The sequence below is a fragment of the Peromyscus eremicus genome, chromosome 17, assembly GCF_949786415.1.
Source record: "Peromyscus eremicus chromosome 17, PerEre_H2_v1, whole genome shotgun sequence".
NCBI lineage: Eukaryota > Metazoa > Chordata > Mammalia > Rodentia > Cricetidae > Peromyscus > Peromyscus eremicus.
In genome coordinates this window covers 14,613,131-14,638,356 of record NC_081433.1, presented here as the reverse complement: position 1 = coordinate 14,638,356, position 25,226 = coordinate 14,613,131, and the positions used below count along the sequence as shown (strand labels likewise).

The 25,226-nt window shown below is 43.3% G+C and overlaps 1 protein-coding gene across 1 annotated transcript; it reads right to left on the bottom strand.

The window, feature by feature from the left end:
* Positions 1 to 1,650: 1,650 nt before the first annotated feature.
* On the bottom strand, positions 1,651 to 20,315 carry Thsd1 (thrombospondin type 1 domain containing 1). The gene is made up of 4 exons (XM_059244699.1): positions 20,184 to 20,315; positions 15,772 to 16,728; positions 6,408 to 6,566; positions 1,651 to 3,060 (listed from the first exon to the last, which is right to left on the bottom strand). Exons 1-4 carry the CDS (start codon positions 20,239 to 20,241, stop codon positions 1,682 to 1,684), a joined length of 2,553 nt encoding a protein of 850 aa, XP_059100682.1. The 5' UTR covers positions 20,242 to 20,315; the 3' UTR covers positions 1,651 to 1,681.
* Between the last annotated feature and the right edge of the window lie 4,911 nt (positions 20,316 to 25,226).

Sequence of the window (25,226 nt, the reverse complement as noted above, 5' to 3'; positions counted from 1 at the left end):
TGTATAAATTTCTGGAATAAATTTTAATTTTTAAATTTTAGAATAAAAACTATATTTAAAAAGAACCTTTCTTCTCAGGTAAGTGAGCACAGACACATCACAGAGAGTTATGACTGGTTGGGACACAGACAATAAATATATAAACGTGCTTGTCCAGATTGCCAAGGTCACATATAGTGAAAGAATCTGAAACACAGAACTAGCAAAATGTTGGGAAGGCATCACTGAGAGTTCAGAGGATGGCTGGGAACACACAAGTCGGTAACACCAAAAAGTAAAGATTGAAAAGAAAACAACAAAACTTCCATTTGTGGAGACCTCTATAAACTAAAATCTCATAGTCTCTCATGAACATATTTCCTTTATAATGATTTATGGTGTGAAGTATTATAAGGAATCATTCTAATTCAACCACAAATGGTTTTGAAGGCATTTCACCAACTGGCCATTTACTCTATCTTTACTCAGTCCCTATTCCAGTACTGGGGCTAATACACGGAGACACAGTGCAAGAAACAGAAAATCTGCCTACTGAAATGTACAACTTACACGTTAAAGACGGCTGAAACACCTCTTCTCTCAGAGGCAGGGGTTCACTGCTAGTGAGAGCCCCAGAAAACTGGGCTAGGTAGATGGTGAACACCACTTAACAGAAAACCTCTCAGCCTACAGTGTTCTTCTTGCATTTCCATTTCTCCAAAGCCACTTTGGTCTCAGTCTGACGCTGCTGGCTGATTCACTGGGAAATCTGGAACAAGTGAGCACGTGCCCTCTGTGTCAAAGGTTGGCACACAGGCCTGCGAGCTTGGATCAAGAACAAAGCTTTCTGGTACGATAAATAAAGAAACGGGAGAGTCCTGAGCCTGGCTCTTCTTTCATCCATGCATAGCGGTTGTCCAACAGCTCTGGACAGTCTACCCCTCCTGTTCCTGCAGAGCAGATAGTCATCATTACAGCTGTTCCAAAGGAAGCGGGCTTTCATGTTCAGTAAAAATGGCCCAAGCAGCAGTTCCACAAATATTAACGTTTGAAACTACTGTGTTTACAGCTGTGACTTCCCCTTCTCTGTAACCTCACCAGCGGCCGACATCCTGATACACTCTACAAGAGGGAGAACAATCGAAAGGCAGGATGGGTGTGGCCGGAGGGAGGTCACTAAACAAGAAAAGGCAGCTATATAAGTGGAGGCTGGCTAGTCGTTAGGCCACTGGGCTGAAAGGACTTTTGCCGCTTGGTAACACACTTCAAAAGAAGTAGCCCACTTTTTAGGCTCTTTGTTTAGCTCTTACTGCACAACAAAGCAAGTTACAAGATCACTCCTATAATAGTTTTGCGCACGGCAGCCAGCAGCAGAAGGCTCCTCCCCTTTGGGAAAGGCTTCCAGATTCCAAAGTTGGAAACATCTCCAGTGCAGTGTTCAAAATGCATCATACATTTGCCTTATTTAAATTGTATTAGTGGTAATAAGCCAATAGAAAAGGGATACCAACAAGGAACGTTCAGGGTAAATAACTTCTTCCTAATGAGTTACACACACACACACACACACACACACACACACACACACACACACACCTCTGAGTGAACGAATTCCCACAAAGTTACACAATATAGTTAACAGAAGTATGTGGGCAGTTGGTTTACGTAAAGGGTCCTGGGTGGGTCCTGCAGCTTCTTCGCCTTAGATGACAAGCTTCTCCACACTAAGTGTACTTGTGGTTTCATCCTCTTCGTTGGAGCCGAAGTATCCCGGGAGGTCCAGCATTCTCTGCTCAGCCTCGGTGAGGCGGAAAGAGGTATTGTCATAGAAGGCGAACTCTGGGTGGATGGGGAAGCTCTGGCATTTATCTTTTCTGAAGTGAGAAGGGCTAAGCTGACTGACTTTCTGGTAGCTGTCTTTGGGGGAAAGGGGCGAAGACTGCTTCCTTGAAACACTCCTGTGACTGGGGGACGGTCCCCTGTGAGCGCGGGGAGGCTCCACTTTCTCAGCTCCTGCCTGGCGATCCCCCGAGTCCGGTTTCCTCCTGGGATGCCCCACGGTGTAGGATTTAGAGAGGGGGCCCAAGGGACTGCTGGTCCGGCCTGCCCCTTGGAAGTGTTCTGATCTCTCGGGAAGCAGGTGAGCACTTCCACTGGGAGGTCTACACCTATGCTCTATCTGGTCCCAGGTCCGCATCCGGGAACTGTAGGCGGGGACCTGGCGGGGAGTCAGCGCCGACAAGCTCCTCTCCCGGAAAGGACGGGACTGCTTGGTTTCATGAAAGCTAGCCGTCCTCCTGAAGAGGGAACTTCTGGAGTGGCACCTCTCAGATGAGCCCTCTCTCCCGACAGTCGACCTCATCTGCGACTTGCGGATCAGGGTCTGGCTGGGACTGACTGCGCAGCTGGGCGGAGGCACGATGCAATCCAGCCTGGAAGGGGGCCTTTCCCCGGGGCCTGGCACAGGCTGGTCCACAAATGGAGACTTGATTCGGAACTTGCTTGCTGCTGCTGCTGCTGCTGCTTCTTCGGGGCACTCCAGGTCTAAGGGAGGGCTGGCAGTGGCATCCAGGACAGTGTCCGTCAGGGGACTCTGAGACACGTGGTACACTTTGGTGGTCTCTGTCAGCCCTTTCTTCTTCATCTCCTTCAACTGCTGCTGGGCCAGGCGGTAGCTGAACAGGGGTGGGATGATCTTCTGAGCGTTGGACTGGAAGCTCTCGCTGCCGGAGGCCTCGTCCTCAGGAGCCCCCGGAGCACTGCACCTGTATGTCAAAGGGATGCCCGTGTCGCCTGGGCCTCCCCTGGGTCCATCACCCGCATCTGAGAAGCTTCCACGAGGCTCGCTCAGCTCGCAGATGTTCTCCTCATCCGAGTTCTTCCGGAAGCCAGGCGAATGGATGGAGTTGTGTCGGGCGGGGGTGCTGCATTTGGGGGCTCTGCCGAACCTCCTCCAGAGTGTGATGAGCACGGTGGCGATGATGATGAACAAGCACAAGGATATCCCTGTGACGGTCACGACGTTGTTGGACTTCACGGGACCCTGGGGTGGAAGAGGTGATGGGCCTGGTGACCGGAAAACTTGAAAGAGAAAAAGAAAAAAAAAGTTAAAACACACGTATTCTCTTACGTTGATTTCTCTGCATTTTAGGGCCAATGTGGTTGCCTCAGTTATCAGAGCAATTAGAAGAAAGGAAAGAACCAAAGACTTGGATTCCTGATGAGAGCTGAAGGCACACAGGGTGACCAGTAAAGAGAAAACCCAGAAAAAAAACAGGGACCACAGAAGGGAGGTGGCCGGCAAAGCCACAACCAGGAGACTTCTGTGCTCAGCAGCTCCTGCCGAGACCCTCCCACACACACTTAAGAAGATGGGAACATGGGCTACCTGTAGTTTAGTGTACCCGTGAGAGGCATGTGGGCAAAGTCGGAACTCGAAACCAAAAACACATGCTGTAGGTAACTGTACCTAAACTTTCACAATTAGCAAAACTCGCTGCGGCAAATCCGACCAGTAGCCATGTAGTCCATCACTTGTCCCACTCTAGTATCTAGACCCTATCCTCCTGAGCGGAAGAAGCTGCCCATATTTCTGCTCTCAACCGTCACTGCCCCTCCAGCCTCCATCACATGGGATGACTTGTCTTCACACCTTTATCATTTCAGGCTTTGTATATTATGTTTCTCTCTGAACCTTCCAGGCTGCTATGTCCTATTTCAAGACAAAGATGGATCTTGTAAGTAAATTCAAAAGATTCCCGATCCTAGTCACAGTTCACTGTAACCTGCACACAGTACCCAATAAATATTAGTTTAATCAACTGGTTCAGCCATTATTAAAAAGAATGACAGTAAAACGATCACTATTGCACCAGACGGAATGAGCCTATCATAGCAACAGACGCCTCCCACTCTTTTGTTGATGTATTGGTGGCACAAAAGCACTTCCTTCCATAGCCAGACAAAACTCTGGATCCTCGATTCAGGTGATGAGAGGCTCGTTCCCTGGTGTGCCGCCTCCGGTATTGGCCATGACCGCCGATGACAGTGTGTGGCAGCATTCCCACCGCCCATCACAAAGTGCTCTCTTTGCTATTTCACTTTCTGACTCTGGCTGGCAGCTTCAGAAAACACACACACACACACATACACACACACACACAGCTGGAAAAGAGTTTTTCACAGCTGCTGGTCTGGCCCATCCTGCCTTATCTAACTCTTCCTACATCTCCTGAAGTGAACGAGATGCCCTGATGTTGAGCAGATCTTCACATCTCTATAGAGTGACAGACAGACAGACAGACAGACAGACAGAAGAGGAAGAAGCAAATACATGGAAAGTTCATTTTATCCAACTAAGCATTTATCCCGGGCCTCGGTGTACAGGAACGGGCATTTTTATCACTTAGCTGCTTTGTTAAAATGTGTGCTTTTCCAGACCCCACCCAATATAACGGAAGTTAGATGCCAGAACACAAAATACAACCATATTTCCTCAAAAGACAATTGCCAACTCCACTTGCTGATGTCTCTTCCAGAAAGCTACACTGGCCTGATCAGAAAGGCAAAGTAGTTAAGATAGGCCGCTTACTATGATTCCTCATTTTGTGACCCTGGGCAGGGCACCTCCATATGCCCAGAGCCTTCCTCCGTAATGTGCAGGAGAGAGTATATAGTCATCACTAAGTATCTTAGGATTATCTCTTGGATGCTTGGGGATATCAGCCTCTGCACATGTCTATAAAATGGTGTCATATTTGCACAGAATTCACACACACACATCCTCCTGCTTTTGAAGACATTTTTAGGTCACCTATACTGCTCAGGATCATACAACAGTTGTATAACTCGTTGTCACACTATATTGTTTACAGAATAAAGACAGGAAAAAATGGCTGGGACTGGCAAGATGGCTCAGCAGTTAAGGGCACTTGCTGCAGACCCTGACGGCCTGAGTTTGACTCCCAGAACCCACAGGGTAGAAAGAAGAAACGCCTGCAAGTTATCTTATGACCTCTACCCAAGCACCATGGCACATGCATGCACTCAAAAGCTCATGTGCATGTGTACATGCAAAAATTTCAATGTTAAGAAAGAAAAAAATGTCTTCATGTGTTCAGGACAGATGCAGTTTCTTTTAGAGAGCTCAGGACTTATTAAAGCAGATCGAGCGACGGAGGGTGGGAAGAAGAACCAGGCTAGTGTTGCAATAAGAAGACAAAACGGAGAATAACATTCTTCAGATGCTAAAATGAAGGACACAAGGCCTACAGTACTGGCTGGAAATACAAAGTAGCAAGAAGACCTTCTAAGGTCACAGATGGGGACACTGGGAGAGGCTGCTGGGTGTCTATGGTCTTGGCTAAAAGCTTCTCTGAGGTCCAAACAAAGGGAACCATCTAAGGCCTTTGAATCTGGAAATGGAGAGTATAAGAAAGTAGGCCTTGACAGAGGAACTTTATCTAAAAGTCAGGACCTCAGCAAAAGCTGGCCAGCTAACCAAGCAGCTTCTCAGGAGGGGGCTGGAATAAGAGCACAGACCCTTCATCACCGTAACTGTGAGTAAGTGCCATTCAGCTTCACAGAGGAGGCAAACCTGCCCCAGGCAAGTGAGCATCTCCATGGACCACTCACATCAAATATCCTTGAGTACCTATCAGGGTGGATCTCGATGATACTCAGAAAATGTGGGAAAGTCTAGTCAATGGGGATGGCAAGAAGAAATCTCCCTGCTTCCTCTTCCCAGACAGAACTGGTAACCAACTTCGGTCACTTAAGAGGAAAGAAACAGGGCACCCTGCTTCATTTTGACAACTGATGGTCTACACACACCCTTTGGACAACCTCTGAGACGATACGGGTAATATTCAGGAGAGATGTTTCTCCACAGGAGTTTTTGTTTCATTATGTTGTTTTAAGGTAGTAGAGAAGCAGGGGGAGAAATAACTGGTTGGGCACGATGGGATACCTGCAATCCTAGCACTCCAGGGGCTGAGGCGGAATAAAAATTCAAGATCAGCCTGAGCAACAGCATGAGAGCCTACCAAAGACAAAATCTGGTGCCAGCAAGATGGCTCAGCTGGCAAAGCACCTGCTGCCAAGCCTGTGAGCCTGAGTTCCATCCTTGGAATCCACACGAGTAGGAAAGAACGGATTCCTGCAATATTCTCCACTAACTATTTCTGTAGTTTTACAGATTACTTTATACATCTGAATCTTTAGACATATTCCCATGTCTCTTCCCTGACTTCCAATATCAAATCCCATCATCTCATTGGCAAGTTACTATCCCGACCATTCCACGTCTCCGACACGGAGAAGCACGAAGTCAGAGCATGGCAATCAGAGGGGCAAGCTTCCACCGAACACAGACTGGTAGCTCCCAGAGGCTCTGGGGGAGTGACCCGAAAGGAAGCAGGAACACCTACCAGCACACTCCTCCAGGGAGCATGAAGAGGTCTCTGAGGACATTCCAGAGCAGCTGGGTCTGGAGGGGAAAGAAGTGAGACACACACGGCGACGCTCTCGGACAGCATCCCCGCACGTGGTGCTACACTGACTCCACGGCTGCCATGGTCCCCAAGTTTCTGCAAGGACATAAGTCACGCTTTTAGTGCCAGTCACGTAAGAATCGGTATTTATCTGCACCCAAAGGAAGCAGCAAAACTCAAAGCCCTGGTCTGAAAACGCTAGAAGGAAAAACATTCTCATAGATGTCAAAAATAATCGGGAGTGTTAGTCTTCATCTCAAAACAAAGAAGAGCTGTACAATCTATACAACCTTAGCCAGTCTGAGCATTCCTACAACCCAGCAGAGAGCTGAGGTCACAGGGCAACATACCAGCCCACAGTGAAAGGAGAGTCAGGCCCCTCCATGGAAAGAGGGGCTGCAATACTTGTTTGCCTGGGCCAGGATCCAGGACCCACCCACACACGCTCATCAGACCAACACATCTAACACGTCATGAATGGCTGAGAGTAGGATGAGAACACAGTCTCTGGGGACAAGATGAGAAGGGGCATTGGTGCCCACATGCACCCTCCTCTCCAGGGGTCCCGCCAGAAGGGCTGAGGTCAAGTGTAGGACTAGACAAAGTCTCCTCACCGTGTGTGTGGAGGGACTAGGTCACAGTAACAAAAACATCAAACCATACAGACCCTTCCTTCCATCTTCTCTATGGAACAACAGCCTCAACCACGGAGGAAAACGCAGCAAAGCAGTCATGCTGAGAGCATTCATTGGGGCCAGCTGTTGTGACAAGACTTGGAGAAGAGCTGCAAATGTCCTGAGCCCACACTATACGAGGTCTTCCCCTACTGCAGGAGATCATAGAGCCTGCCTCCTCCCTGGGATTCAGACGCAGAGCTCTTGCTTCAGATGAAAGAGAACCACAAGACAGTAAATTAAGTACCGAGTAGTTTAACATTAGCAGTTAGTAATACCTCCAGGTTAGTAAATGACATACCAAGTCCCAAATACCAACAGTTTGGTGCCTGGGGGAGGCAAGATCTAGAGGTGAAAGCTAGTGGGAAGGCTGGCAAGACGGTTTAGTAGACACTGGTGCTCGCTACCAAGCCTGGAGATCTGAGTTCAAGCCCCAGAATCTACATACAAATCCTACAGGATGGCCTGATTTCCACCTGGGTGCCAAGACTTAAAGTGGGGAAGTATAGAAACCTGAAGAAAATCCCTCTGGCCACACCATGTTTCCCCTAAACACAGAGTAACACCGACACACACTGAAATCTTAGGTTCAGTAAGGGTTGCTGGGGCAACAGGAACAAGCCAAACACGGCCCAATTCCTTACCACATTAACCCTAAACCCACAAAAATAGCTGATTGAAAGCAGAGATATATCTATTTCTGGAAATAAATTACATTTGCCTAAGTGTCTATAACTTCAAACAATTCTGAGATGCATTAAAAAAAACAAGAAAAACTAAAGTAATCAATAAAATCAGACTCAGACATGACTTAGATATTAGGTATATTGGAAATAAAATTCAAAATACCCATGACTAATGTGTTAAATTAGACACTAGTGGAAAAGTCAAAGAAGACACATACCTATGTGAAAATGTACTACTACTGTAAGCTAAGGATACTAACTGAAATGCTAGAACCACAGAAATACAGTGGTAAAGATGAAGAAAGCCGTCCCCCAACTCCCAGTATGTTCAACACACTTGAAGAAGATAAATATGAATATAGGTAACTAGAAATAACTCAAATGGAAACATAAAGGTATCTCTGAGTAGAGTATGTACCCAAAATAAAGCACGTGGTAGGAGCTTGACACACACACCCCAGCCCCACCCTGTGCAGCAGTGTTGGGAGGTTCGACTTAATGGAAAGTATTTAGGTCCTAAGGGCTCGGCCATCATGAATGATGCTAATTCATTTTGTCCCAGAAGACTTGGGATGTGCAGTCTTTTGGTTTTTCTGCTGCTCCCTTTCATGACATAGCAGGAATGTCCTCACCAGATGTGGGATTCTAGACTTTGGCCTTCCCAGCATCTAGAATTAGCAATAAACCTCTGTTCTTCATAAATTATCCAAACTCAGATGTTCTGTCATTCTATAAAGCACAAAATGGACCGAGATAACAAGGGGGAATAAGATGGGTGAGAGAAGTCCAAACAACGGTAGACAACAGGAAGACATCAAGCAGGATATCACACATGGACTTGGGATTCTGGAAGGAAAAGGTGGAAGAGGAGAGAAAAATTATTTGAAAAGATATGTCCAAAATAATTAAGATACTAAAGGACAAATTCAAGATGCTCAGAAAACATCAAGTAGGAAGACATACAGGAAGAAAAAGATCTTGGAAACCTACTGCTGCCACTTTGCTAGACCAGATTACTTCCTAACAGCATTCTAAATACTTGTCTTTACACCCACAGAGAAGTGTAGATCTCAACCTTCATCAAAGAAGCTTGTCTTTGTAGAAGATGGAGACCATCCCAGAAAACCACAACTGGTCATAATGCAGAGAACCATGAGGTGCTCGGGCTGGAGAGATGGTTCAGCCGTTAAAGGCTAGGCTCACAACCAAAAATATAAGAGGTGCTCAGCCCCAAGAGATACATCTACAACACAACTCCTGCACCTACGGTTCAGGGAACACCATGGAAGATGGGCAGAAAAAGTCTAAGAGTCAGAGGACCAGGAAATCTGGGCGAGTGTATCTCCTAGAAATGACAGGGAAGCCGCAACCATGTTATCACAGCAGCATGGCTTCCTAAACAAGGAAAGAATTATAGGCAACTAACAACACTAAGAGAAGAATTAGTCTTCCCCAGAGATTAGCCCCCTAAGGTTATTATCCAATACCAATCAGTCGGTCCTGACATCATATACACATAAGCAAAACTAAACAGATTCAACAGGTTGTATTTGTATATTTCTGTGTATATATGCGTGTGTGTGTGTGTGTGTGTGTGTGTGTGTGTGTGTGTATGCATATTCAACAATAATAATCAAAGAAAAAGAGGCCATGAATTTGAGATGGAGTAAGGGGGAACAGAAGGGTTTGGAAGAAGGAAAGGGAAGAGAGCAAATGATGTAATTATATTTTAATTAAAATAACATTATTAAGGAAAAAAACAAAACTGTTTCTCAAAGTAGATTGGAGGTAAAGATATATGTGTGTGTATATATATGTATATATATATATGTGTGTGTGTGTGTATATATATATGTATATATATTGAACCCTCTAGGACAATCAACTAAAAATATTTTAATGCATAAATCACAAACTTACAGCATGGTTAAAGTAAATCATAAAATTCTTAATTAATCTACAAAAAAAGAAAAACAAAACAAAGATCTAATGGAAGATTTATAACCCCAGAAAAATAGAGTTTAATCAAAACATGTAATAATAATAATGCTAAACATAAATTGCATAAACATACCAATTAAAAAACCAGAGATTGTTAGATTGGATTAAAAATCTGACATGATGCAAGTGTGTGTGTGTATGTGTGTGTGTGTGTACGTGAATGTTCTGTTTGAAACCAAGAGCTTTATATATGTAAACACATATAAATATGTATAACACACACATAAAAACATGTAAATCAAAGTAAAAGGAAAGAAGAAAATATACTTCGTGAACACTGAAAGGAAATAGAGTGCCTATCTTAACAAAAGACAAAACTAGCCACAGAACTGGGGAAATTACCTGGATACAGAGGAACAATGTGGGATGAACGATGAGTCAATTTACTCTTAACAATCCTAGCAGCAGACCCACCTACAAACGGAACCTCACAATACACACAAAACTCCCCCCAAACAGCTTTCTTCCCACCCTTCCAATATTGGGATGGAACCCGGGGCCTCTGGCATGGTAGGTAACTGCACTACCATTGAGCTACATCCTCCAGATAAAAATGCTCTTGATAAATTCAGACTTCCTCTTCAAAGTAGATACAAAATCACGGCCACACATAATAACTTGTTTCTTATTGAAAATTAATCCAAACCCCCTCTCTATCAATGTCCACCCAACCCCAGTATCTATCAGATCCCGCCAGCACCACATATCAACCTGTATATAATAACATCTCTTCATCCATCATGGACAAAAACTTCTAACACAGCTACAGGTACACAAAGCACTACAAAAACATGAGGAAAATTTGTAGGGCAGATGTGTTCTCAGGGGAGCCAGGTGGTGCAATCTTTGGAGTGAGTCATGGAATATGAGTTCGTTAAGGTAATTAAATCTCTGAGGATTTTCACAAGAGTATGAGCAGTATAAATGAGTATCATGGCCCAACATCAACTGAGATGTGGTAATGATATTCCATACAGCGGTCCAACTGAACACAATATTGGTTCTGTGCCTCCTGGATCACACTGTAGTTCGTCCTGTGGAGGAACAATGAGCCTTGTCTACAAGGCTTCAGAGCAGCTCAACCACTAGTCCCTTTGCTTGTAAGGCTCCGGGAATCTCCTATGACAGTGTCTGTGTGTATTCACCTAATGTGGTTCATTTTCCAAAAATCTACTGGAAATTCTACTACTACAAGATTTAAATAGAAAGTTAGATCAGCATACAGTTGATTTAGCCTTTTCTTGTGTTTGTGTTTAATACTACAGAAACAGAGAATTACAAAAAATAATAATCCTCTTGTTCCTCTAAGCATACCAATTGAAAGCCCAAGATTGTGAAGTTGAATTTTAAAAATACGATCCAGTTATATTCTTTTTAAAAAATGATTTTGACTTTTTGTAAGTACAAGTATAATTTCTTTAAATACATAAAGTCATTTGTGAAATAAAACCAACAATTCCTTTAGTGGGAACCAGAAAAAGAAAATCACTTTTGATTTAAAAAAAACAAAAACATGAATCTTAATGTAAAAACACAAACTCATTTTAAAATGTTGTATTTGAGGCTTAGGACATTTGGGGCTTCGAACATTGGGGTAGGCACACTAGCTATGAAAGCAAATGGTCCCGAATCGAATCCAAATTCCCAGCACCCACGAAAAAGCCAGGCATGGCCACCCATGCCTGTAATTCTAACACTGGCATTGGTGGAAGCAGGCGAGTTCCAGGAGCTCACTGGACAGCCAGCCTACCTGAGACTGAGCTTCAGATTCAGTGAGAGACCCTCGTTCAAAAACAGTAAGAAGAAGAGGTGGAGAGCAATAGAGGAAGATGTTGGAAAGGGGTGACTGCAAACACCAGCTTTCACACAAAAGCTTGTGCACACATCTGCATCCACCAGCCCTCACATATATGCATGCACACGCATCCACATCCACCACACAGACACTGTGCTGTTTCCCCTTGAAAGTAAAATCATGGCTCAAAGAACCACAAAAAGGAAACATTTAAACTTTTTTTTTTTTTTTTTTTTTTTTTTGGTTTTTCGAGACAGGGTTTCTCTGTGTAGCTTTGCGTCTTTCCTGGGACTCACTTGGTAGTCCAGGCTGGCCTCGAACTCACAGAGATCCGCCTGGCTCTGCCTCCCGAGTGCTGGGATTAAAGGCGTGCACCACCACCGCCCGGCTAAACTATTTTTTAAATCTATTTCTAAATCAAAATAACTAAATAGGAATTAGCCCCATCTCAACTAAGGCAATGATCGAATTTACACAGGAAAAACTTTTAAACACCTTAAGCTTCTGATCCCTGAAGATATGAAACAGCTTTGAAGAAAATACTCTAACATGGGAATCTATTAGACATCTATAGTTCACACATCGCACCTGAAAAGCAAGATGACCAGTATTCTAAATAGTTGTTCTTTGTGAATGAAAGGTTGTTTTGTTTGGCCCTCTGTAGATGTCCATAGATACATACATACTTTAAAATGAGCTTGTTCGGCCAGGTAAAATGCCTTTCCAGCCAGCACAAGAGATACCAGTTCTGAATGAGCAAAATTTGTCTGGAATGTGATAAGGAAGGACAAAGATGATGAAATATTGACATTTCTAAGACATCATGTTCTAGAGACCAAGGTAACTAAACAAAACATGCTCAGAAGAAACCCCCAGATGTGAGGGAGAAGCAGGGACACCTGAGAAAAGCATTGCATTTCCTTTGCACAGAGCAAGGTTCACTTCTGTTGAATAGTGCTCATCCTTGGATATTGGACATGCAAACAGTTACAGGTCTTCCAAAAGGGCTACACAGTATAGGATGAATGAGGAAGAAAAAACCAGAATCTTTTCCAAGTTGAAAGCTTTTTTTTTTCTGTTTTGTTTTGTTTTTTTCAAGACAGGGTTTCTCTGTATAGTTTTGGTGCTTATCCTGGATCTCGCTCTGGTAGACCAGGCTGGCCTCGAACTCACAGAGATCCGCCTGGCTCTGCCTCCCGAGTGCTGGGATTAAAGGCGTGCGCCACCGCTGCCCGGCTGCCCAAGCTGAAAGCTTTTTATCGTCTTACAGAGGAATTGACATGGAAGGCAATGGCAGAACAGTGGTAAAGCAGCTCGTCAGGCTAGTCTACTCAACCTTTGGTTTTCACTTGTTTTGCGGGACTGGGACTAGAACTCGGGGCAAACACTCTACCACTGAGCGATATCTCCAGTTGGTAGTGTACTCAGCTTTGTGCTCTGACTCTTCACTCAAACATCCTGAGCCAATGACTTCACTTTTCTGTGTCTTCACTTCCTCACCTATAAAACTGACAATGTAATGAGCCTAAGTTATAGGATTATAAGGCCTAAACCGGTTAATATTCACAAAGAGCACTTAGTACCGGGGACTAATGAATCATGTAAAGATCACAAGGAGTCCCTTTTGGCAACATCCAGAATGTACTGTATCCTTGGGTCCTAAGACAGATTTAGAAGAGGAGAGAGGCATAAACACATTATTCTATTTTCAAAAAAAGGACTAACAAGATTCAGTGAGTCAGTGACTCAGAAGCGAGGCAGTGAGGAGGCTGGGGAGAGCTGCAGTTTGTAAAGTGCTGCTACAGTAACATCAGGACCTCTCCCCAGCATCCATGTGAAAACCTGGGGAATCATTTCTCCCCAGAAGAGCCCCCAACATTGTCTTTCATTTGAGACATGTTTTCTAACCAGGTCCTGTGGCCTCTCGATTAGGCTGGTCTGGCTGGTCAGTAAGTCTCCAGGTTTTCACCCCTGCCGACGAGTGTTCACGGTGCTGGAAGGTACTCTGCACACTACCAAAGGAGAAAGGTAAGCACCCAACAGCTACAAACTCCTCCATCTACAATGGTGACCTGCCTGCAAGATACGCTGGTGCAGTAGTGGTACAGAGCTTGTGGGAGCAACCACCCACTCTCTGATTGGATCTAAGGCCCCCTCCACAAGATAAACCCGTACCCTGTGTGGGTAACCAAGAACCTGAGACTAGATTGGCCAGGGACCTAGGGGGAAAACCAAATACAACTGTTCTGCTAAAGGGTTATTGTAATAAAATGACTCCTAATGACATTCTGCTACACTCAAAGATCAGCGCTTTGCTCAGCCATCATCAGAGGAGCTTCCTCCTACAGCGGATGGGAACAAATACGGAGACCAACAGTCAGACAATATGCAGAGAGTGAGAGACCTTGGAACACTCAGTCCTAAACAGGATGTCTCTATCAAATCCCTCCCCTCAGGGCCCAGGGAACCCTGAAGAACAGGAGGTGGAAAGATTGTAGGAGCCAGAGGGGATGGAGGGCATCAAGGAAACAAGGCCTTCTAAACACAGCAGGACCCATGCACATATGAACTCTCAGAGACTGAGGCAGTGTGCATGGGCCTGCATGGATCTGCACCAGATGGGGTCCTAAAGCTGAAAGGAGAAGTGGACATATGTCTCCATCCCTAGCCCAGAAGCTATCTCCAATTATAACCACTTGCAAAAGAAAAAAATCAGTTTTCTCCAAGAGTGTCTCACTGGGGAAACAAACCACTCTTAAGGGTAGGCCCTAGGCCCAGAAGTAGATGTCCAACAGAAAATGAACTCAACAACATCTTAGAGGTTCCTTGTCTCATAATGTTAACTTGGGGCATTTGTTTGTTTGTTTGTTTAACCTAACAGGTCCTTTGAGTTATGACTTCTGGTTTTGTGTTTTTATGGGATTCCTGTGTGTGTCTGAGTCCACACGTATTTCTTGTGCTTTTTCTTTGGCTCTTTCTCTTCTGTTTGTTTTTTCCTATTCCAATTTGTTTTTGTTTTATCTTATTTTATTTTATTATTATTCCTTAGATGCCTGCTTGTTCTCTAATGAGAGAGAGAAAGGGTGTGGATTTGGATGGGAGGGGAGGGAGGAAGGAACAGTGAGGAGTTGAAGGAGAGGAAACCATAATCAGAATATACTGTACGAAAAAAATCTCTTTTCAGTGAAAGAAACTATAGTATCACCCCCAAGGGTCAAGGACCATCCTGATAGAAGGGGATTAAAAAAATATAGGGCCGGGCAGTGGTGGCGCACGCCTTTAATCCCAGCACTCGGGAGGCAGAGCCAGGCGGATCTCTGTGAGTTCGAGGCCAGCCTGGGCTACCAAGTGAGTTCCAGGAAAGGCGCAAAGCTACACAGAGAAACCCTGTCTCGAAAAACCAAAAAAAAAAAAAAATAAAAAAAAAAAATAAAAAAATATAGGATCCAGAAGTTGGGGAGGACAGGCATGAAACAGTATCTTTGGGATATGCCGTGACCTCTGCACTCGAAACTCACAGTGTCTGTGGCTGCCTGAACAAGACCACCATGGAGTGGAGAGGGACTCTGAGCCTCCATCACTAACTGAAGAGATACTGATGACTAATAGTTTTTGAGGGGAAGAAAAAACCTAAAGAGGTTATATGAATCTGATGGCCAGGACAGATATATGGTCCCCCAGCTCTCAACAAGTTCTCTGTCCCCAGAACTCATAGCCACAGACTCAACCAGCTATGGATAGGAAGCATTCAGAAAAAAGTACTGCATCTGTACTGCATCTGTACTGAAATGCACAGACTCCATTCTTGTTATTGTTCTGCAAACAATGCACCATAACAACTACTTACACAGAATTACATTGTACTGTTTTGTGAGTAACCTAGAGATGACCTGGGGTTGACAGGAAGTGCTGTGTAGGTGTTATATGAATACTATGCAATGTTGGTATCTGGGGACCCCAAAACCAATCTCCCACAGAATCTGAAAGATGAATATGCTTTTAATTTTTCACTAAAAAATAATAATGCTAATTGGTATAGTCTGAAGAATGGATCATGAACACCACAGTTCACCTAGATCGTATTAATTTTGATTACATGAAGGCACTGATTGGATTTTTAAATGCTGAAAAATCTTAATACCAACCTATATTTCTCTGAATTAGCATGCACTCCTTTGCAGAAAAATGGCTTTTCCTTGAAATTCCATAGTTAAAGCAGTATTTGTTCTTCCCCACATCAAACAAAGTGCAGTTAAACACTGTTCTCCTCTCTCCCAGGGACAGGCTGTTTTCAGCCAGCTGAAAAGTCCTCTCATCTGGGTGTCTCGGGGCCTCTTTGTAAACAGCAAGCACTCCTTGGACAAAGACACAAGGAGGTGGCAGGACCATCACCTCCACCACAGACTCACACGTGACTTCCGGTGCCATCGTCAATTTGTATCCGAATTTTTGGGCCAAGTCAATGGGTCCTGTAGAAGTAATGACTGAGTCTTGGCCCCAAAGCTTCAGCGACACAGTGGCATAGGCTTTCACCCCAATGGGTGCACAGCCAAACTCAACCCACTGACCTTGAGCGAGTTCTGTCCTTTTGCTGGCTCTGATCTCCAGCGGCTGCCCCCTTGTTCCTGCCTCAGGAAGACTGTCAGTGAAAACCACGTCCACCAGCATGTCCGGCTTGTCCGCTGGAAACAGGCAGAGCGGCTGGGTGGTAAAAAAACCCACTTGGAAGGTGCCTTCTGCGGCCTTGGCTGTCCTGTTCAAATCGATGTGGAAGACAGGCCATTCCACCTTCAGAAAGGCACTCTTCTCCCAGCAGGGAACTTGTGTGCTGTTGTCCGTCACTTCGGGAATCATTACAAACCAGTAGTCACCCGCCTCCTTGAAGTAGAAGCACTCAAACTGGAGAGTCCCCTGGGACTGGTTGGTCAGGAGGTGCTTTGTGGTAAGAGTCTGATTGGTGTTGGCAGCCCACAGCATGACAGACACGTTCCTCAGTGTCCCGTTAACGTCACCGAGAGAGCGGAAACCCACCGACACTGTCCTGTTGCTCAGTGCCACGTGCACTGGCTCTCGCAGGAGGAGGTACTCAGTTTCTCCAAGGACTGAAAGGAAATGGTCAGAATTGCATTTTAAAGGGAGCGCTTGAGTAGGCCTATCAGGGACGCAGCGAAAACGGTTTCTTAGATGCTACAGACTGTGGAACCAAGTCAAGGATATCACAGAACGACACAGCAACTAAGAGGTCGAGCACCCAGCTTGTTCCTTTCTAAGAGCTCTCAACATTCTCTCATCGCCCTTATGTTTAAAATGGTGAACAGTGATATGTACTCCGAACTCACAACATTCAACATCTAACCGCCGTGAACAGCTATGAACGTAGAAGAATAATTGATCATCCTCAGGCTTAAACTTCAGGCCCTCACATTTCTTACTTTAATCATTTTCTGGTGTTCAGAGAAAGTTTGGTTTAAACAGCACAATACACACGGCTGTAGATTATTTAAAATGTCAGACACTTAACCTCTCTTCAAAGTGATTATTGTCCAATATTCAAGATAGGCGCTTAGGAATTTTTACCAGTAAAAATTTTTACCAGTTCTCCACTTGGATGAGGAGGAGAGTTTTAGATGGATGAGGGATATTATTTATTTATTCTTTGTTGGTCATCCACAATAGTATGAACATTTCTGAAATAACTAGGCATGTCCTTGGCAACTTCAATGACATGGCAGCAACTGGTTCTGGCACTGATAGGGCAGATGACTACTAATTTCCCAAGTACCATTCAGTTATGATCAAGCATATCTTTTAAAAAGAGACCCAGCAGAGCAGCTGAATGGTACAAAGAATGTAGACACATAAGAATCTTTGTTTCCTTTCTGAACTGGATCCAAATACATATCAAAGCAGGCAGGATTTGGCAATACAACAGTCAGCTGGCCCATGGCTGGGCAAGACATTATTCCATAATCAAAGAACTGCCAGGACCCCTTTTCAGTTTGAAAAATGTTACATAATTAAAAATTTATTATTCTTATTGTATATACCCCATCCATATGTTGTATATGCATATTATATTGCACATGTCTAAAGGGGCTCATATTTTTGTTTACACTTACCATCTTTAAACTCCCATTATCTATATGTAATCAGTGATGACTAGAATCAGCACATAGATACATCAAAACATAGATATTGTACCTCATCTGTTTCCTACTTGAGATTAAAATAAGATATATAAAACGTGGATAGATTTGAATACTTGATCATACTTACTTAACTATACATATATATATATATCGGGATAAAGTTTGCTTTGTTTTGTTTTTCCATTTAGGGAAAATGGAAGTTGAAGAATATTCCTTTGCCTCTGGAGACAATGTGAGTTGAGGAAGGTGTTCACTAGTGGCCAAAGAGCCTGTCACACCATCACAGGCCAAGGAAGGGATTATGACTGAGACAAAAGCAATTTTAAAGATGTTTCAAAAAATTTTTAAGTGTGTGTGTGTGCGCGCATGAGAGAGAGACAGAGAAAGAGTGTGTGTATGTGTGTGTGTGTGTGTGTGTGTGTGTGTGTGTGTGTGGTGTGAGAGAGAGAGAGAGAGAGAGAGAGAGAGAGAGAGAGAGAGAGAGAGAGAGAGAGAGAGAGAGAAAGAGAGAACAGTTGCCTACAGAGGCCAGACACATTGGGTCCCCTGGATTTCAGGTGGCTTAGAACCACCTCATACATACAGGTGCTGGTAATGGACTCAGTCTCCTTACTCGCTCTTAACTGTTGAACCATTTCTCCAGACCCACTAAAGTCAGTTTACTTTAAATTTGAAAGGGTCAGGACTGTTCTCTAGTGCATCTTAAGACTAAGAGGCACATGCCAATTCATTAATGTCTTAGTTAGGCTTTCAATTGCTGTCATAAAACACGATGACCAAAAGCAACTTGGGGAGGAAACAGTTTATTTCAGCTTATAACTGAATAACTTATGCTGGTGTTTAGGTATTTGGGGAAAATAGATACATATCAGAGAAAGTTTGGTTTAAATGGCATAATATAAGTTGCTGTAGATTATTTAAAATGTAAGATACCTAACTTCTCTTCAAAGTTATTATTATCTCATATTCAAGATAAGCGCTTAAGAATTTGTACTAGTAGAAGAACTAGTGTCCTCACGTGGGTGAGGAGGAAATTTTCAGGTGGATGAGAGAAGTTATTTATTTACCCCATAATATATGAACATTTCTGAAATAACTAGGCATGTCACACTGCATCACTAGGAGAAGTCAGGGCAGGAACTCAACACAGGAACCTAGAGGCAGGAACTGAAGCACAGGCCATGGGGGATGCTGCTTACTGACTTGCTCCTCATGGCTTGCTCAGCCTGCTTTCCTATAGAACTCAGGACCACCAGCCCAGGGTTGGCACCACCCACAGTGGTCTGGGCCCTTCCACATCAATCATTAATCAGGAAAAGGACCTACAGACTTGCCTGTAGGCCAGTTTTATGGAGGCGTTATCTCAATTGAGAGGCCCTCTTCCCAAATGACTCTAGCTTGTGCCACGCTGACACAAAATTAACCAACAGTTACTAACAAGAGTGGGGTTGTTTTGTTTTCTGTGTTTTGTTTTGAACTAGGATTTCATGTAGCAGTCCTCCTGTCTTCTCCATCCCAAATGCTAGGATTACAAGCTTGTATATGCCAAACGATCCAGATTCTCTTATAAATGACAGAGACTGTCAATGAGGCTGACCAGATTCTGATTCAATGGGAGCCAATGAATGAAAACAATATACATGTCCAGATGAAAAAGGAGAACAGAGGAGCAATGGATGGGTCCCTGTGGGAGTAGAAAACAGAAGGTATGTACTGAAGGAAGAACTCATTACCGTACCCCGGAATTCCTATTTGTTTGGACGAGAAGACACTCTCATTCTAAAAACTACTATCTGATCCTGCTACATCCTAATACTACTCTAGTGCTTTTTGCTTTGTTTTGTTTTGTTTCTTCTGTTCTTTCAATTTCCCTTCCCCCATTTATGACAGAATTGAAGGTAACTGGAATATTCACATAAGCATGTGTATATACACACATGTGGATAACCCATACGATAGATTTCATCTATATCAGGTAGATATGAAAGGGGAAAAAAGAAGTATGAAAGTATCTTTTTTTTGCCAGGCATGGTGGCATCCACCTTTAACCCAGTGATCAGGAGACATGAGCAGCACATCACAGGGCAGCCAGGGTTATGCAGTAAGCCTCTGTCTCAGAGAGAAGAGAAAAGGGAGGGAGAGAGAAGTGCAATGTGCTTGTTTTCATTTATTTAATAGTAGTGAAGCTTTTGTTTTTGTTTTTGAGTTAAAAATACGTTTAAATTGAAATTTGAATCCATCAGGCAAAACCCTGAGGTACAGCATTTCCTGAGAAGCCAGGGTAACAGCGCTGTGGCCTTCAAGAGAGTTCAGTTGACCCACTTGACCTCACCCACACGGGGTCACCAACATCAGTGCATTGATCTCCTCCTGATAGCAGTGACTCAATGTATTCCCACCATACTCACCATAGTCACAGAGCACCACCAGCAACAGATTTGAAAAGTCTTTCAACATCGGTTTCATTCTGATCGGTAAAATCCCAGGCCTTTAGTCTCCTCATGTCCTTTCTCACATCACAATTGTGGCTTTTTTTTTCCCCCAAAAGCACCTGAAATTAGAAACTCAAAGTTGATGACTCCAGTTAATGTGATTCACAGACCCGTAAAAACCACGGAAGGCATTTGTTCATAAAACCACAAAGTCGGGGGCTGGATAGGTGGCTGTGGTGAAGAGCAGGACTACTCTTCCAAGAGGACCTGAATTTGGTTCCCAGCACCCATGCTGGGCAGCTCACAACCCTGGCTAACTCCAGCTCCTCTTCTGGCCTCTCAGGACACCTGCACACATGTGGCATACACTCAAGTAGGTACACACGAAAACATCCATAAAAATAATTATAAATGTAATAAAATAATAAATAAAATAATGAAAAATATGAATAATTTTTAAATGGCAATGCCATTCTAAGAAGTCAAATTTTCTAGGAGGTATTAAAAAAAATATAGAGAAGTGTAACACAAATCTTAAAAGGTCTTATTAATAAAAAAAAAACCAACAACCCAGAGCCAGATATTGGGGTGAAAGCTGAAAGATCAGAGAAGCAGAAAGAAGCCAGCCACATTCTTACTGCTAGAAAATCCTCAGCCCCGTCTTCCAGAAGACCTGAGTTCAATTCCCAGCACCCACATGGCAGCTCACAACTGTCTATAACTCCAGTTTCAGGGGATCTGATACCTTCACACCAATGCACATAAAATAAAGTTAAATAAATAAAAATAAATAAAGAAAATCCTTAGCCCAAGAGAGAGTTATTTCCTGTATACTCACACCTATATACCTTTGTGTGCCCTGCCATCTTACTTCCTCTCTTTGCCCAGCTACATCACTTCCTTTTTCTGCCCAGCTTTATCACTTCCTATCTGTCTGTTCAGACCTTTAGATCTCTATGGTTAACTAGCACTGGGATTAAAGGTGTGTGCCACCATGCCTGGCTCTGTTCCCAGTGTGGTCTTGAACTCAAAGAGATCTGGATGGATCTCTGCCTCCCGAATGCCAGGATTAAAGGCATGTGCTACCATTGTCTGACTTCTATGTTTAATATAGTGGCTGGCATTGCCTATCTCCTATTATTTGGTGACTCCTTTTAGATTTCTCTTATGTATGCATATATTTGGGGGGCTTCTGTAGCCTCAGGTGTCCATGTGGTTTTTTGTTTCTCTTACATATGCATATATTTGGGAAGTTTCTGTATGTAGCCTTATGTCTTCATTTGGCTTTCCTGAAGGCCTTTACTCCTAGCTGTCCCTCCACATATTCCCTCCTTTACCCTGCTCTCCTACCCTCTCCATATGTGATTCTCCTATTCCAATTTCCCTTTATCTCTCGAGAAATGTCTTCTACTTCCCCTTCTGGGGAGACCTTCTCTTCCCCCCACCCCCATCTATTACTAGATACCTAATCTCTGTGCTTACTTAGACTGTAGCCCACATTTCAAAGGCTTGCAAGCTATCATCTCCATGTAAAGGAAAACATATACTATTTCTCTTTTGAGGTCTGGGTTACCTCACTCAGGATGATTTTTCCCCAGGTCCCATCCATTTACCTGTGAATTTCATAAGTACATACTTAATAGATCATTAATATTCCATTGTCTAAATGTACCATATTTTCATTATCCAATCATCAGTGGAAGGATCTAGATTATTTCCAATTTTTTTGGCTATTATGAATAGAGCAGCAGTGAACATGGGTGAGCAAGTGTCTCTATGATAAGGTATATACAATCCTTTGGATATATGCTCTGGATCTTGAGGTAGATCAATTCCCAGCTTCCTGAGGAGCCTGATGGCTATGGATGTTGAACAGTTTTTAAAGTATTTCTCAGCCATTGTGTTTCATCTTTAGAGAAGTCTGTGGTTGGTTCTGTACCTCACTTTTACTTGGTTCTTCTCTTGTTCAGTGGTTTCTTTTTTTTTTAAAGTTCTTTATATATTCTAGATACTAACCGTCTAGAGTTGTGTAATTGGTAACGTTCTTTTCTCATTCTATAGTCTGCTGCTTTACCTGAATGATGGTATCCTTTGCCATACTGAAGCCTTTCAGAGTCTGAGGTCCCATTTATTAATTGGTCTTTATGCCCATGCCATCAGTGTCCTGTTCAGACAGTCCCTTCCTGTACCAGTGAGTTCAAGCCTATTCCCCACCTTTTCTTCTGGTATCTGGGTCTTGTGTTGAGGTCTTTGGCCCATTTGAAGTTGAATTTTGTTAGGGTAATAGATATGGATCTATTTGCATTCTTCTACAAGCAACCATCCAGTTTGTCCAGCACCATTTGTTGAAGATGCTGTCTTTTTTCCAGTCAAAAGTCAGAAGACCAACAATTAATAAATGACTAAAAATTGTCTGAACACCAGAGGGCACCATCATTTGGGCCAAGCAGACTGTGGAAAAATCTTTACCAATTATACATCTTACAGATGGCTAGTATCTAGAATATTCAAGTAACTCAAAAACCTGAACATCAAGCAAACAACCCATTAAAAATGGGTATAGGACTAAACAGAAAGTTCTCTAAAGATGAAACCCAAATGGCTCAGAAATGCTTTTAAAAATGTTCAACATCCTTCGCCATCAAAGAATGCAAATTAAAACTACTTTGAGATTTAATCTTACTCCAGTCAGAATGGCCAAGATTAATAAACAAATGATAGCACATGCTGGTAAGAATGCAGGGAAAGGGGAACACTCACTCATTGCTGGTGAGAGTGCAAACTGCTACAGTCACTATGGAAACCAGTGTGGAGATTCCTCAAAAAGCTGAAAAATCGATCAACACAAGGTCTTGGGCATATACACTTGTGCTGGCTAGTTTTATGTCAACTTGATATAAGCTAGAGTTATCTGAAAGGAGGGAACCTTGATAGGAAAAAATGTCTCTGTAAGATCCAACTATAGAGTATTAGTGATTGAAATGGGGAGGGCCCAGTCCATTTTTGTGGTTTCATCCCTGGCCTGGTAGTTCTGAGTTCTATAAGAAAGCAGGTTGAGGAAGCCATGATGAGCAAGCCAATAAGCAGCATCCTTCCATGGCCTCTGCATCAGCTCCTGCCTCCAGGTTGCTGCCCTGCTTGAGTTTCTGTCCTGACTTCTTTCAGTGATGGACTATGGATGTGGAAGCATAACCCACTTCTTTCTTTCTTCCCCAACTTCCTTTTGATCACAGTATTTCATTACAGCAGTAGTAACCCAAACTAAGACTGGACTCTACATCTTACTACAGAGATACTTGCTCATTCATATTCACTGCTGCTCTATTCATAATAGCCAGAAACTGGAAATAGTCTAGATATCCACCAACTGATGATTAGATATTGAAAATGTGGTACATTTACACAATGATATTCAGCTTCTAAGAAAAATTAAATTTGCAGGTAAATGGGTGGAGCTAGAAATGATCCTCCTGAGTGAGAAAACATTGACCCCAAAAGACAAATAGTACATGTTTTCTCTTATATGTGGACATTAGCTTTTAAGCTTTAGATATGTGTGTTTCAATTAGAATAATCACAAGCTTATGTAGCTAGTGAGGGACTAAGGGGGAGGAGGTGATCTTCCAAGGAATGGGAAATAGGATATAGTATTTTAAAGAGATAAGGGGGAAACTAGGAAGTTTAAATGTAGAGGGGGGATGGGAGGACAGGGTAAAGAAAGGACTATGGGGAGGGATGCCTCACACTAAAGGCCTTTCGGAAAGTCATATGTAACCTACTACTGTAGATGTTTCCATAAGTACATATATGAAAGTAATTTAAATGGAGTCACCATCTATTGGGGGAGACAATGCCCACCTACATATCTTATGCCATCAAGTAAAAGTCCCAATGCCAAGAATGGGTTACATCTTATTGAGTTGTTGGCCAAAGGAGTCCCAGGGAGTCTCTCAAACATCACAGGCTGTTATCAAGGCTATTGGTTGCTTTCCACAACCTGTTGAAGACACAACTTACATGGGTCATTAAACATTGAGAATTCAAGCTGGTGCCTAACTAAAGGCATCACCTCGACTGACTATGCACATCACTGGAGGAGAATCATCAGTCATCAGTATCTCCCAACTACAAATCCTTTAACCTACAACAGTGACCGGCCTGCAATACTGGCATAAATATGGGAGTAACCAACCTCTTTTTGACTAGATTTAAGGCTCCTGTATGGAACCTATATTTGACATTGCTAAAGGGGCCAAGAACCTGAGACTAGATAGGTCTTGAGAACCTGAGACAAGATAGGTCATGAGACTTACAGGAAAACCTATTATTCTGCTGAAGGAGCATAGCAATAAAATGACTCCTAATGAAATATTGCTATGCCCACAGATCAGAACCTTGCTCACCCCTCATCAGAGAATTAACAGAGACTCACAACTGAACAATGTGCAGAGAGTGAGAGACTTTGGAGGACTCAGTCCTAAATGGGATGTCTTCATCAAATCGCTCCCCTCAAGGCTCAGGGATCTACGTGGAAGAGGAGGTGGGAAGATTGTAGGAGTCAAAGGTGACGAACGACTCCAAGGAAACAGTGTCTTCCAAACACAACAGGGCTGACACACAAGTGAACTCACAGAGACTGTGAAATCATGCGGAAGTCCTGCCCAAGTTCAAACCAGACAAAAGTGGACTCAAAGTCTCATCCCTAACCAAGAAGCTATTAACAATACCTCCTGAGAGAAGGAAATCAGTTTTCTCCAATGGTGTCACTGGTATATCAAGCACACTCCAGGGCTGGCCCCATGCTTAGGACTAGCTCACCAGCACAAAACGAACTCCATGTTTTTTGTGTGCTTTTTGTCTTATTTATTTATTTTCATTGTTATTGATTTTTTTTTCTTATTTATTTTGATTTTTGTTGTTTGGAGTTTTTTTGTTTGTTTGTTTGTTTGAAAGATAAAAAAGAGAGCATGAAGTTGGTTGTGGAGGAAAGTCGGGAGGCTCTGAGAGAAGTTGGGGGAG